We start from the raw sequence: 14,873 nt of genomic DNA, 5'->3' as shown, positions 1-14,873 counted from the left end.
AGGTTGGTTGGTTGTTTTTAACCTTTCATGGTCCCTACTGCCGGTACTCCCTCCTACTCCAAGTTTACTCATATTTGTAAGATAAGGAGAGAGGAGTCACCCTCCGGGTTTGAATTTTCAGTAACTCAATACGAAACCAGAAATAGAAAATTATACAGCTTTGCCAATTGGCTCCAATTTAAACTTGGAGATGGGTGGACTTCAACTCCCAGGATTCCTCAGCCAGCAAACTGAGATGAGGGCCACCCCTCTTAAAGCAGGCCAGCCAAGGGATTATGGGAGTTGAAGTCCTCCCCTCTTAAACATGAAGGCTGGGGAATTCTGGGAGTTGGAGTCCATCCCTCTTAACGCATGGCTGGCTGAGGGATTATGGGAATGGAAGTCCTCCCCTCTTAAAGCATGGCTGGATGGAGGATTCTGGGAGTTGGAGTCCTCCCCTCTTACAGCATGCCAGCTGGGAGGATTCTGGGAGTTGGAGACCTCCCCATTTCAAGAGGCCAAGATTTGAGATTATTTTAGATGGATTTTAGGGCTCTCTTCTCAAGAGTGAAGCACATGCGAACGAAATGTATTTTTGAAACGAATGGCCAGGTGCCATGAATAATATTTCCGTTCTCAGGCCAGGAAAAAAGAAGCCAATTTATGAAGTGGATTATGACCTTGTTTAGCTCAAGTATCTTATTTTTAATTGCTGAGTAATTGAGCAAAATATGGACTTTGCTCCATTGGCTCCATATTCCAAAGAAATTAAAACTAAATCCTGTTAGCAGGCAATAAAACGTCAGGTTGGCAACCCAAGATGAGCTGGCAGGGGAAGGAATTTTTATTCAGTGCCTGAATTTTTATTATATGACCGTGACGGTCATAACAGTGAGGACCAGTTATATCCAACCCGATTTTCGGGGGGCATTGTAATTTAGAGCCTGTCATTCAGTGAAGGGTTACAAGGAAAGTTGGGCCTCTCAAGGTATATATCTCCCTTGTATTCATCTTTTGGGGGGGACAGAGCTGTCTATCGAAACGAGTTCAGATCGGTCGCTAAAACGAATGGTCATAACTCAAGGACGTGCAGGATGGCCGTCGAAATGGCAACTGAAAGGGGGAAAAAATGGGCAGGAATACAGACATTAAGTGAATCTGGCTTCCTCTCTGACACCTAATAGCCTTTCCCACCACTGGGGGGGGGGCGGGGAGTGACTTCCGACCATGTTTCACAGTTACGACCATCGCAAGGTCGGGTGACCAACATTTGGACGCTGGGCAACTGACTCATATTTATGACAGTCGCGGGATCCCGGAGTGGCGTGACTTCCTGTCGAGACCTTCTGCCCAGCAGGAAGCCAGATTCACTTAACAACCAGGTTGCGAAGGGCAACACTTCACTTAACAACGGTGGCAAAAAAGGCCGTAAAACAGAGCAAAATGAATTCAACAACTGTATCACCAACGGAAAATGTCGGACTTCTAAACCTTGGAGGTCATCCAGTCCACCCCATGCTAAAGCAGGAGAGCCTTACAGAATCATACAGTAGTAGGGTTGGAAGGGACCTTGGAGGTCATCTAGTCCAACCTCCTAATCAAGCAGGAAACCCTTAAAGAATCATAGACTAACAGGGTTGGAAGGGACCTCAGAGGTCATCTAGTCCAACCCCTCCTCATGCAGGAGGCCTTAACTGAATCACAGAGTAACTGGATTGGAAGGGACCTTGGAGGTCATGTAGTCCAACCCCCTGCTCAGGCAGGAGATCCTTACAGAATCATAGAGTAACAGGGTTGGAAGCGACCTCAGAGGTCATTTAGTCCAACCCCCTGCTCAAGCACGAGACCCTTACAGAATCAGAGAACAGGGTTGGAAGGGAGCCTGGCGGTTATAGCGTCAAGGACCACCGGTCGTCTCCCCCTTCCGTGCCTTCAGGAGTTATTGGGTCCCCACCGACCTCCCGGGTTCAAGTCCCCCTCGTTCCCGGTGGCTTAAGAACGTTTTTAAGCCAACTCCAAACACCTCAGCCTTGCAGGGCTCAGCGATTGTCATTGGCCGCACAAGTTGTGCAATTGCATTTCCTGCTGCGACATCCTTCCTGGCTGCTGCGAGCGCAACCGCCCCTCCTCGGCCGATGCCACAGTGGGGAGGCCGGATTTGGAGGGAATGGGGGGGAAGGGGTTGGGTTGGTTGAGTCAGCCAGATGAGATCACCGGCTGTGGCCGGATTCCATCAAAAGGATTTTGTTTGTGTGTGTGTGTGTGTGTGTGTGTGTGTGTGTGTGTGTGTGTGTGTGTGTTTGGAGTTTGGACTTTGCTCGGGAAGTGGGTGGCCTAGCCTTAGAAGGAGAGAGGGAGGGAAACAGGGGAGGGGAAGAGAAAGAAACAAAGGAAGGAAGAAAAAGGAAGGAAGGAAGGGAGAAAGAGGAGAGAAAGAGACAGAGAGAAAGAAAGGAAGGAAGGAAGAAAGGTGAATTCAAAGTCAGTTAGATAGATAGATAGATAGATAGAGAGAGAGAGAGAGAGAGAGAGAGAGAGAGAGAGGTTTAGATAAGAAAGAAAGAAACAGAAAGAAAGAAAAGAAAGAAAAAAAGAAAAGAAAGGAAGGTAGAAGGAAAGAAAGAAAGGAAGAAAGGAAGGTAGAAAGAAAGGAAGGTAGAAAGAAAGAAAGAAAGAAAGAAAGAAAGAAAGAAAGAAAGAAAGAAAGAAAGAAAGAAAGAAAGAAAGAAAGAAAGAAAGAAAGAAAGAAAGAAAGAAAAAGAAAAGAAAAGAAAGTAAGAAAGAGAAGAAAGAAAGAAAGAAAGAAAGAAAGAAAGAAAGAAAGAAAGAAAGAAAGAAAGAAAGAAAGAAAGAAAGAAAGAAAGAAAGAAAGAAAGGGAATGCAAAGTCAATGATAGGTAGGTAGGTAGACAGACAGTTAGATAGAGATAGATAGGAAAGAAGGAAGGAAGGAAGGAAGGAAGGAAGGAGGGAAGAAAGAAAGAAAGAAAGAAAGAAAGAAAGAAAGAAAGAAAGAAAGAAAGAAAGAAGAAGGGAGGGAGGGTGGAAGGAAGGAAGGAAGGAAGGAAAAGAGAAAGAGAGAGGGAAGGAAGGAAGAAAGCCTCCTAATCCAACCCCTCCCCTCGAAAGAACTCCTATCCAAACCTCCTCAGCCTTTCCGATCTGACAGCCCACTTCCACCTTCTTGTACCATATCAACTGAAGGGCAGATGGTCGACCCGGTTGGCCCAGCCTTCTGGGCCCCAGAATCCTTCCACCTGAAGACAGCACTACACCAGACAAAGAAACAACTCCGCTTACAAAGACCCACAACTTTCCAGGATCTGCACAACCCCACCGTTGCCCCAAACCGCAAACGCCTAGATGCTGGACTCAGCTTCAGAAGAGGCCTTGAAACAGCACAGCAATTTAGGTCGGGAAGGGACCTCGGAGGTCATCCAGTCCAACCCCCTGCCCGAGCAGCCAGCTCTCGTAACAGAAAATTGGCGAGGAGTTGACTAGAAGGCTGCCCTGCAGAGCAAGGCACAGATACGCCTCAATGTACGACCACCATTGACCCTCACATCTTTGTCGCTAAGTGAGACAGCTGTTCATTGAGCTTTCGCCCATTTCACGACCTCCCTTGTCACCGTTGTTAAGCGAATCATGGCAACGGTTCAGTAAATCAATGTTGTAAGTGTGAGAAACGGTCATAAGTCCCTTTCTTTAGTGCCGTTGTGATTTCGAACAGTCACTAAATGGAATATCTGTATTCAGGAAGTCTACGTACAGATTTTACTCTGAAAATTCATGGTTTAAACCTGGCTAGTCAGAACAAGCTAAGATTACGTGCAGGCCGGAAAAAAAACTTGAGGTATTTCAAAGACCATGGGGCAGAATCGCCCATCCACCAGCCTGCACCAAGCTGATTGCAGATGTGCTGGAATCCAGCCATTGCAGTAAGTCTTGTCCCCAGAAGTCCTCACTTTACGATGACTTGCTTAGTGTCCGTTCCAAGTTTCAACCAACATGGAAAAGAAAAAAAAGCGAACGTACGTACCTCCCGGGTGTGAAATTCCAGCTGTCGGGGCCATAGCAAACAATGGGTTTCGCTTAACGACAATGTATGTTTCAACATGGCAGGATTCACTTAGTGATCACCATAAAACGGTCCCATTTGACAACTGTCTCACTATGTGACCATCATATATGACATATGTGTGTGAAGGATATATGAACTTACATACAGCATGTTCTTCGGTGTGGATCTACGTCATCGGTTGACGCTGGCTGGGACAGTCGCAAGTCAAGGATGTCGTCAAATTGTAAAACAGTAACCATCATTTCCAGGGAAGGAATTATATTTTTATAGTCCTTGAGTTACGACCACAATGGAGGACCAAATTTATCTGGGTGAAGGGTCTTCCCGGCTGCAATTTTATTTTATTTTCTAGATATCTTGTTTCCCTGAAAATAAGACGCAACTGGAAAATAAGCCCTAGGATGATCATTTAGGATGCTCGTAATATAAGCCCTACATTGAAAATAAGCCCCAGTTAAGTTTGTCAGCCAGGTGGCCTTATTTTGGGGGGGAAACATGGTGGTCCTCGACTTACAACCGCCCTCGAGCCCATTGCTAAGCGAGACGATGGTTAAAGGGAGCTTGTCACGTGACCACAGGGAATAATGCGACGGTCGTTAAGTGTAAAAACCAATTTGAAGTCCCTTTTTTGGGTCTAGTTTTGAATGGTCGCTCAGTGAAGTCTTGTAAGTTGAGGATTATCTGCCATTGGAACTTACAACAAAAAGGGACTGTTTCACACTTATGACCCCATGACCACAGATCCAAAATCAGATGGTTGGCCACTGACTCCTAGTTATGACGGTCGCGACCTTCCAACAAGCAGGAAGCCAGGGCTCGTTTAAAACCCTTGTGACTAAGTGAACACCAGTAGGGATTCACTTAACGACAGGTGGCCCAAAACGTCATGACATGGGGCCAGACTCACTGAACAAGCGTCTCCGCTTAGCGATGGAAATCCTGGCCTCGATTCTGACCGTAAGCAAACGAAATTAACGTTCTGCTCGGAAGACCCATTTAGTGACCTAAATTCAAGGGCTCCTCACAGTCCTAACTTGAGGACCAGCCGGAATTCTCTTCCTCAAGCAGGAATGCTTGGCTCTCGCACACAAGCAGACATTTTCATCCCAGTTTAGCACGGGTTAATCCGGGTGGATCCCTCCTCCCCCAGCTCCCTTTTGCTTTTGGGGACTTTGACGTCACACCAGCGCGAACAAGCCATCATTGTCCGGCTTGGAAAAAGGTTAATCAACCACATTCCACAGGCCGGCCGAGCCCACGCGCTCTTTCCAAACGCATGCCTCGAGTTCAAAAGGCGATATCGGGCTAAATCGAGATTTCAGCTGAACCCAGGGCCAAAGGAATTAGCTAACATTCCCCGCCCCATGAGCAAATCAGGGTTTGCGTTTAAACCATCCATCCTGGCCTGTAACAAACTTCCTGATCACCTGGAATTCCGGCCAATTTCACAACGGGGGGGGGGAATTGACAACAACTGGTCTCACAATTGACACAATCAATTGCGGCCAACTCCTTCCTTCCAGGGAATCATTAGTTCGAGTAGTCCTCGATTTACGACCGCAAGGGATTCCCCCACCCCCAAATTTCCATTCTTCAGGGAGCGGTGGCTCGTTTTACATCCAGCCCCCACCCTGGTCAAGCAGGAGCAAATTTATCAAGCCTACCAAATGCCACGAAACTCTCACATTTGGGAAGGCCTTTTTTCCTCCTTTTTTTTTTCCTCCCTCCCAGAATCATGGACTTGTGAAACGGGGAGGACCCTCAAAGGTCATCTAGCTCAACCCCCTTGCAAGCAGTAGGAAAAGTAATTCAGCACAGTCGGCCACCTTCTTAATCACATTATCCACATTGATTCCTTCTAGGTCAGGCGGTTTTTGGACGGGTTGGACTCCAACGCCCAGAATTCATGCCGGCTGGGGGATTCTGGGAGTTGAAGTCCATCTCTCTTACAGCATGGCTGGCTGGGGAAGTTGGAGTCCACCCCTCTTAAACGCTACAACGATCGTAAGTGTGAAAAACGGTCCCAAGTCCCTTTTTTCCACCCCGTGGTAAATTCGAACTGTGACTAAACTCAATGGTTGTAAGTCAAAAGACCACCTCTTTTGAATGTACGACAATCCTTTCGCTTTCCCCATTTCCATCTTATTGGTCTAAATTCCTCTAAATTTGGTCAGGTCCACTGTCATTATTCTTCAGGAGTTAGGGCAGGAAAAGTCACTGCACGTTAATTCCGGGGCAACAATGAGATGATTGTTTGGAAAAATCAGCATTAAATCGTATTGGAATCTCGCAGGGAGCTCCCCATTGGCCAATTCAAATGGGGAGAGCTGCTCAGATTCGGGTGAGCGTGCCAAAATATGAGGAAAAAAAAGATTTTCTTTTTAAAAAGGAATAAATGGGCCATTTAGCCAATAAGGTCATTATTACACACTCATTACGAAATGCTTGGAGTCCGAATTTGGCAACGGTTGCTTAGCAAGGGAGAAGACAAAAGGCCCAAAGTTTTAATCCGGAGGGAAAATATCAACACGTCCCAATTTATTGTCGGACACAGTCTGAGAGAGAGGGAGGGAGAGGGAGAGGGAGAGGGAGAGGGAGAGGGAGAGGGAGAGAGAGAGAGAGAGAGAGAGAGAGATGGATAGGTAGGGTAGGGGAAGAGATGGAGAGTAATGAGAGACATAGATAGATAGATAGATAGATAGATAGATAGATAGATAGATAGATAGATAGATAGATAGATAGATACAGATAGATGTAGAGATAAGACAGAGATAGAGAGACACAGAGACAGAGATAGGATACAAAGAGAGATGGATATATATGAGAGAGGAGAGACAGGGAAAGAGATGGACAGGTGGAAATAAAGAGATAGACACAGACAGAGGATAGAAAGAAACAGAGAGAGATGGATGGATAGAGACAGATAGATAGATAGATAGATAGATAGAGAGAGAGAGAGAGAGAGAGAGAGAGGATACAGAGATGGATAGATATTAGAGAGAGAGAGAAAGAGGGACAGATAGAAATAGATAGACAGACAGACTGAGGATAGAGAGAAGGAGAGAGATATGGATAGATAGAGGGGAGAGATGGATAAATATGAGAGTGTGTGAAGTGGATAGAGAGAGAAAAACAGAAAGACACAGAGGTGAAGAGATACAGAAAGAGAGAGAAAACCAAGAGAAACACACACACACACACACACACACAGAATGTGTGTGAGGACAGAGAGCGGGTGAGAGGAAGATAAGAGAGAGAGAGACAGAGACAGAGAGACAGGAAGGATGGAAAAGGTACTCCTCACATTTTGGTTAAGTGAGACATTTCCCAAGTTCTGCCCCATTTTGTATCACTAAGTGAATTGCTGTTACTCACCTGGTCATTAAGTGAAGCTGGCTTCTCCATCGGAAGGTCGCAAAAGGTACCTCCAGGACACAATGACTGTCATATGCCAAGCTGCCTGAATTTTGACCGCTTGACCACGAGGAGCGCTGCTGCGGTCGCTAAGTGTGAACAAGGGACTGGACTCCCTTTTTTTTAACCAGCAATGTAACTTCGAATGGTCGCTAAGTGAACCAACATAAGTTGAGGTCTAGTTGTAACTACAGAGAATAAGGAGATTTTAAACGACTGAAAGTGGTTTTGTTCGAACTCGGGACTTAAAAATGATGCATGGACTATATATATGTATGGTATTAAGGTTTCTTCGGGTATCTTCCCACGTCTTAATATTTGTGCTTTTATTATAGCGACGTTTCGGAAGAATCTCATCTGCCATCCTCAGGCTGGTGTATTGGGTTCTTCTAAGCCTGAGGATGGCAGATGAGATTTTGCCAAAACGTCGCTATAATAAAAGCACAAATATTAAGATGTGGGAAATACCTGAAAAAATCTAAATACCATACATATAAATACCCGCGAAAACATAAGAATATATATATATTCAGAAGCCATTCTTACGCGATTAGCCAGTTTCTCTGCCCAGTATAAATGGCAAGCCAACTTTAAACCAAGATTCCTTGTTTACGTAAATCTGGTTAGCACTCCAAAGTGATTACTGAAGTAAAAGAATGTATTATGGATTGGGAATCTTGGGAAACTTTTTAAGATTTCTGGACTTCAACTCCCAGAGTTACTCTGCCAGCCACAGCTGAGGAATTCTGGGAGTCGAAGTCCGCAAATCTTAAAAGTTGCCATGGATGGTTGGGGAATTCTGGGAGTCGAAGTCCATAAATCTTAAATGTTGCCATGGATGGCTGGGGAATTCTGGGAGTCGAAGTCCGCAAATCTTAAAAGTTGCCATGGATGGTTGGGGAATTCTGGGAGTTGAAGTCCACAAATCTTAAAAGTTGCCAACAGGGAGGGGGACTTAACTCAGTCCAGAAAGAGTGTGAAGTACAAAACCGAACAAAATCCCACAATCCAAGGAATCCTTGATTTGTTTAGTGACCATTTCACTTAGCGACCATTCCACGTTATGACAGCATGGGGGAAAATGTGACATATGACGGCTTTGCACACTTACCCCCTTTGTAGCATCCCAGTGGTCAGTGATCCAAATTCAGACGCTTGGCGATTGCTTCACAGTACGATGGTCGTATGGCCCTGAGGTCACAGGGTCCCCTTTGGTGACCTCCAGACACAAGCAGGAAGCTAGATTCGTTTCACGACCGTGGGACAGCCCTTAGCAACCGCAGGGGATTCTGAACAATGGCAGCCAGAAAGGTGGCCAAATGGGGCAAAATTCAATGAATCAATGTCTCACCTAATGACGTAAAGTTGTGGGGGGCCTCCCCTGCCATCATAAGTCAAATAATGCCTGCATTCGCATGGCAACCAGGTTACTAACTTCATAACGGCCAGGATTCACTTAACAATGATGGCTGGAAAGACCGTCCAATGAGTCCAAGCTCATTGAAGCAATGTCTCACTTCATGATGAAAAATTTGGGCCTCGCCTGGCATCGTACATTGAGGCACACCCACATTCCCTTCGCAGCCGGGTGACTAACTTAATCACGGCTGGGATTCACTTAACAATGGCGATCAGACCGATCGTCGCATGGGGGCAATGCTCTCACTGAATGACACCAAATTTGGGCCTCCACTTGCTGTCGTAAAGTTGAGGCACGTCCACTTTCACTTCACAACTGGGTTACTCATTGAAGAATGGCTGGGATTCAACCTTACAATGGCGGCCAACGGGGGCACAGAAGCAATGCCTCACTTAACGACAGGCCTCCGGCGTGGTTGTGAAGCCGAGGACCGGCAGCTGTTCTCGCCAACTGTGGGCGAAAATCGTTCAGTTTTTTGCAAACTTTTCAAGAAAACTGGACAGCTTTTTTTATTCCAGGGGAAGTCAAAATGAAGAGAATTTTTTTAAAAAAATATCCCAGTGGGAGGGTGAGAAGCCCCCTTCCTCGGCGCTGGGGTTCAAATCTACCCCCAGGGACTTTCAGGCATGTGCATACACGCGCGTGCACACACACACACACACACACCCTCCCCGTTTTAATACTTCGGCTGGGACAACTGTTGTTGCTAAATCCGGCTCTGTCCCGCCTGATATAAATAGCCGGTGATTTAAATTCACGTCACGGAAGGAAGGAAGGAAGGAAGGAAGGAAGGAAGGAAGGAAGGAAGGAAGGAAGGAAGGAAGGAAGGAAGGAAAGGAAAGGAAAGGAAAGGAAAGGAAAGGAAGGAAGGAAAGGAAGGAAAGGAAAGGAAGGAAAGGAAGGAAGGAAGGAAGGAAGGAAAGGAAAGGAAAGGAAAGGAAAGGAAAGGAAAGGAAAGGAAAGGAAAGGAAAGGAAGGAAGGAAAGGAAAGGAAAGGAAAGGAAAGGAAAGGAAAGGAAAGGAAAGGAAAGGAAAGGAAGGAAGGAAGGAAGGAAGGAAAGGAAAGGAAAGGAAAGGAAAGGAAAGGAAAGGAAAGGAAGGAAGGAAAGGAAGGAAAGGAAAGGAAGGAAAGGAAGGAAGGAAAGGAAAGGAAAGGAAAGGAAAGGAAAGGAAAGGAAAGGAAAGGAAGGAAGGAAAGGAAAGGAAAGGAAAGGAAAGGAAAGGAAAGGAAAGGAAGGAAGGAAGGAAGGAAAGGAAAGGAAAGGAAAGGAAAGGAAAGGAAAGGAAAGGAAAGGAAAGGAAAGGAAAGGAAAGAAGGAAGGAAGGAAGGAGGGAGGGAGGGAAGGAAGGAAGGAAGGAAGGAAGGAAGGAAGGAAGGAAGGAAAGGAAAGGAAAGGAAAGGAAAGGAAATGAAGGAAGGAAGGAAGGAAGGAAGGAAGGAAGGAAGGAAGGAAGGAAGGAAGGAAGGAAGGAAGGAAAGGAAAGGAAAGGAAAGGAAGGAAGGAAGGAAGGAAGGAAAGGAAGGAAGGAAGGAAGGAAGGGAAGGAAGGAGGGAAAGGAAGGAAGGAAAGGAAGGAAAGGAAGGAAGGAAGGAAGGAAGGAAGGAAGGAAAGGAAGGAAGGAAGGAAGGAAGGAAGGAAGGAAGGAAGGAAGGAAGGAAGGAAGGAAAGGAAAGGAAAGGAAAGGAAGGAAGGAAAGGAAGGAAGGAAGGAAGGAAGGAAGGAAAGGAAGGAAGGAAAGGAAGGAAAGGAAGGAAGGAAGGAAAGGAAGGAAAGGAAGGAAAGGAAAGGAAGGAAGGAAGGAAGGAAGGAAGGAAGGAAGGAAGGAAGGAAGGAAGGAAGGAAGGAAGGAAGGAATTCCCGCTCACCCCCACTCCAAATTGAAGCCCAATAGCCTCACGTGGGAGCATTACTTTGGAAGGGGAAAGGAAGTCTGTTTGGAGGGGGTAAGTTAGGATTGGGATTCGGGTCGAGCGACGGGGGGGTCCACAGCTGCGCCAGACAGATGTTTGCATTCTTTGATTAAAAAAAAAATTATTGAGTTGTTAAATTTCCCGGAGGTCCATCTGGCCGTGGATGAGACTGTTAAAATGAAACCCTGAATACGTAAAGTAATATCTATATCTATCATCTATCCATCTCTCTCTCTCTCTTTATTCATATTATCGCTCTTTATCCCTGTCCATCTATCTGTATCTCTATCCAACCATCCCTATTTCTCCATACTATATGTATCTCCATCATATCTCTATCTATTCCTCCCTTCCTATTTCTCCATTCATCTCTATTTATCTATCCCTCCCTTCCTATTTTTCCATCCCTCCCATATCTCTATCATCTCGCTGTCCTCTCTCTCTCTCTCTCTCATTTATACACACATACACACACACACACACATCTATATCTCTATCTATCTATCCCTCCCTATTTCTCCATCCATCTCTCTCCCTCGGTTTCTCCATCCCTCCCTTCCTCCCTCCCTATCCATCCATTATCATCTCTCTCAATCTATCATCTATATCAATTTCTATCTATCTCTATATCTATCTATCCATATCTAGATCTAATATCTACCTACCTACCTATTTATCCATCCATCTATCCATCTATACACACAAACATACTTATTCCATTGATTGATTGATTAAACATCTGTACCAGTTATCAACCATACTCCATTGAAAGGTGTGTGTGTTTGTGTGTATATGTATATGTGTATTTGTATATGTATATGTGTGTATATATACATGTATATATATATATATGTATATATGCACACACATACACCTAGATATACATACATACATACATACATACATACATACATATATATATATATATATATATGTGTGTGTGTGTGTGTGTATATATATATATGTCTATGTATGTGTGTATATATATTTAAATACAGATATAAATATTTATTCAATGTATTCATTTATTAAATGTCTATCCTGCCCATTTCCCTCACGAGATGACACTCAGTGGCTTCCACAATTAAAATGAAACCCTAAATACAGTATGGACATTTTTCAAATATATTGATAGAAATACAGTAATGCATTTATTCAAATCCTTCATCTCTACTGCCTGTCTCCCTTCCCAGATGGATGAGGGGCCGTTTCCCCCATTAAAACAAAACCCTGAGCGTCGGTATTTTTAAATATATAGTAGCTAACAACACTATATTTATTCAATTTATTCATTTGCTAAATATCCCTCCCGCCCATCTGCCTTCCCAGATGACTCAGGGCAGCTATATATATATATATAAATATGTAGCTAGAAATAATCTATTTATTCAAATTATTCATTTGTTCAACATCTTTACCGCCCATCTCAATGACTCGGGGCTGGCTTCCACCCTTAAAACCGAATCCTAAATATATACATTTTTCAATATACATATACTTATACATACATACATTACAAACTATTCTAAAAATACAAGTTCCAGGTAAAACTGTGAAAAAAAGAGACAGACACCCCGCTCTTCAGAACAGAAACATTTATATTGTTCACTTCACTTTCATTAGCCTCTGCTAACATCGTCGAAGCGTAAAACTACCATTAAGGAGATATGTGCCTTTATACAGCACTGGCACGATACCCGTGCTTCACTATGAAACTATGTGGTCGGGCTTAGTTTTTGGAGAGGAAAATGGGGGGGGGGGAGGGGAAATTCTGCCTGTGCCTACCAGCATCCATCAGTATTCATCTGGCTAGCATCCTGTCAGTGTGTGAGAATGGAGGGCTGTTTGGAAACTGAAAGAGTATTTGCTGTGTGAGCAAGGAGACAGCAAGGAGCTGGGTGTGGCTTAGCTCAACTGTTCTTTCCTAAAGCTGCTTGCTGCTGTGAAACAAACTGAAACTCCTCTCCTGCTTGTGTTTTGCATTTGGAAGATATTTTTCAGGTGGGGAGGAAGAGTGGAACTCCTTAGCATCAGAGCGTGTTAATAATAATATAGGAAATACTAATGCTCTGGTGGTCATTTTGAAAAACACTTTCTTAGTGAGCCCCTAGAAGCCAAGAAGAACATACGGGCCAAATTTCAAGTTTGTAAGCTTTACAGTTCTGGAGATTTTGTGATGATGCATGAGTGGTATTTCACTTGTATATATATAGATGTAGCTAGAAATAATATATTTATTCAACTTCTACTCTTCCATTTTTTTGCTTCACATAGGAGGAAGAAGCAGAAGGAGTTAAGCCTCCTTCGATTAACACATCTGAAAAGTTAATTACAGGTGGGAGGGGAAGCAAAAAACTTAATTACAGGTGGGAAGCGGTTGGAAGGGCCTTCAATGCACGCAATGGCCAAATTGATTAAAGCTGTATAAAGGACATATCTCCTAAAAGGTAGTTTTACACTCTAACTATGTTAGCAAAGGCTAACGAAAGCTAAGGGAACAAATAAATGTTTTAGTTCCAGAGATGGGGATGTCTGTCTCTTTTCACATACATACCAACAAACATACATAGATACACACACACTCCAGAACATACATATACAGGAGACACTTTGAGAGTTGTATGCAGTGTAAATTTCATTTTAATGTATGCCTATTAGTGTATATTTAAAGTGACAAAGTATTCTAATCTATTCTATCCTATATCTACATGCATACATACATATATCTATACACCTCTACCCCTCTTTCTATCCACCTCTGTGTGTGTGTGTGTGTGTCTCTCATCTAGCTATCATTGCTCTGTCTCGCTCTCTATTTTCTATCCATTCCTCTGTCTCTCTTTATCTCTCCCTCTCTCCCTATCTATCTATTCAATGTATTATATTTCTCTGCTGCCAGCCAACTCTGCGCTCCCTCCTCCTCCTCATGTCAAGGCCCATCAAAGCCTGAGGATCAGGATGATGGGTGTTCCTCTCCCCCCCCCCCATGATGTTGCAACTTTCCTACTCCTCCGATACTCTCACCCTCCGCCTCCCTCCCCTGCCTTCCTCCCTCCCTCCCTTCATCCTTCCCTCTCCCTCCCTCCTGGCATCAGCCCCTTTTGCTTGCTTGCTCTTCCAAGCATTCAGGACGAACCCCCACTCCCCACCCCTTCCCGACCCCACCCACCCCACATTTTCTCTGGCTACAAAGCCCCTCTCCATTTATTATTTTTTTATTTTTGCAACAAAAAAGGTCCCCAAACTCCCCCCACGCCCAGGCTGGAAAAAAAAAGTTTATATCTATATATAAATATTTTTTTCCAACGAGTTAAACTTTTTTTTTAACCAATTGCAAAGAGGGAGATGGGGGGCAAAGAGGGAGGGGCTCCCCAAGTGGGAGGGGAGGAGGGAAGCCCCCTACTCCACAATGACCCCCAATTGCATTGCATTGCAAAGAGACTTTTGGAAAAAATCCCCCTTCCGTTTGGGAAAAGTTTCCTCACCGCCCGCGGGACAACGCCCAATTCCCCCCGCCTTAAAATCCCGCAGCAGTCATGCAGGGGCGCCTCCAGAGCGTCAAGGTGGCGCCCCTGGGCGCCAGCGGGGGGGAGGGGGAGGGGGCGCCGCTCCAAAGGGGTTTTTCGCGGCCCTTCGGGAACCAGGGAGCCCCGGCTTACCGAAGCTGGCAAGGAGGAGGAGGAGGTGACGGTCTGGAGCAAGCGGGCGGGCGGGCGAGGGCAAGCCGCCGGCGGCGAGCATCCAGCCGCAGCCTCGCCTGTCACTCTTCAAAGGCCGGAGGCGCGCCCAGCTCAGCCTCTGAGGCGCAGCCTAATTGGTTAGCCTCCCGCGCTGGCCAATGGAGAGCGAGGGCGAGCCTGGGGAGGTCCAATGGTGGCGCGCGGGGGGCGGGATAAAGGCCCGCGCGGCGCCAAAATGGGGAGCCAGCGGGATCTGGGAGACGCACGCGCGAGTGCGCGCGTGAGGGGCGGGGCTCAAGGCAACGAGATGGACTGGGGAAAGGGGCGGGGCCCAAGATTGGACGAGACACGCCTCTTCTCTATATGTCTCTCTCTTCCTTTTTCTTT

At 45.4% G+C, this 14,873-nt stretch overlaps 1 protein-coding gene across 1 annotated transcript in view; it reads right to left on the bottom strand.

Annotated features, from left to right (window-relative positions):
* Positions 1-14,607, bottom strand: part of LOC113427213 (uncharacterized) — a 142,447-nt gene extending 127,840 nt beyond the window's left edge. The window contains 1 exon segment of the mRNA XM_087947292.1: positions 14,466-14,607. Coding sequence (XP_087803418.1) covers positions 14,466-14,547 — 82 coding nt within the window. The 5' untranslated portion in view covers positions 14,548-14,607.
* Positions 14,608-14,873: the final 266 nt, after the last annotated feature.

This window comes from Notechis scutatus, chromosome Z, assembly GCF_049901735.1.
Source record: "Notechis scutatus isolate UNSWTSFEM ecotype Mainland chromosome Z, rNotScu1.2, whole genome shotgun sequence".
Taxonomy (NCBI): domain Eukaryota; kingdom Metazoa; phylum Chordata; class Lepidosauria; order Squamata; family Elapidae; genus Notechis; species Notechis scutatus.
The sequence above is the reverse complement of the archived record's forward strand: the minus strand, read 5'-3'. Positions and strand labels throughout refer to the sequence as shown.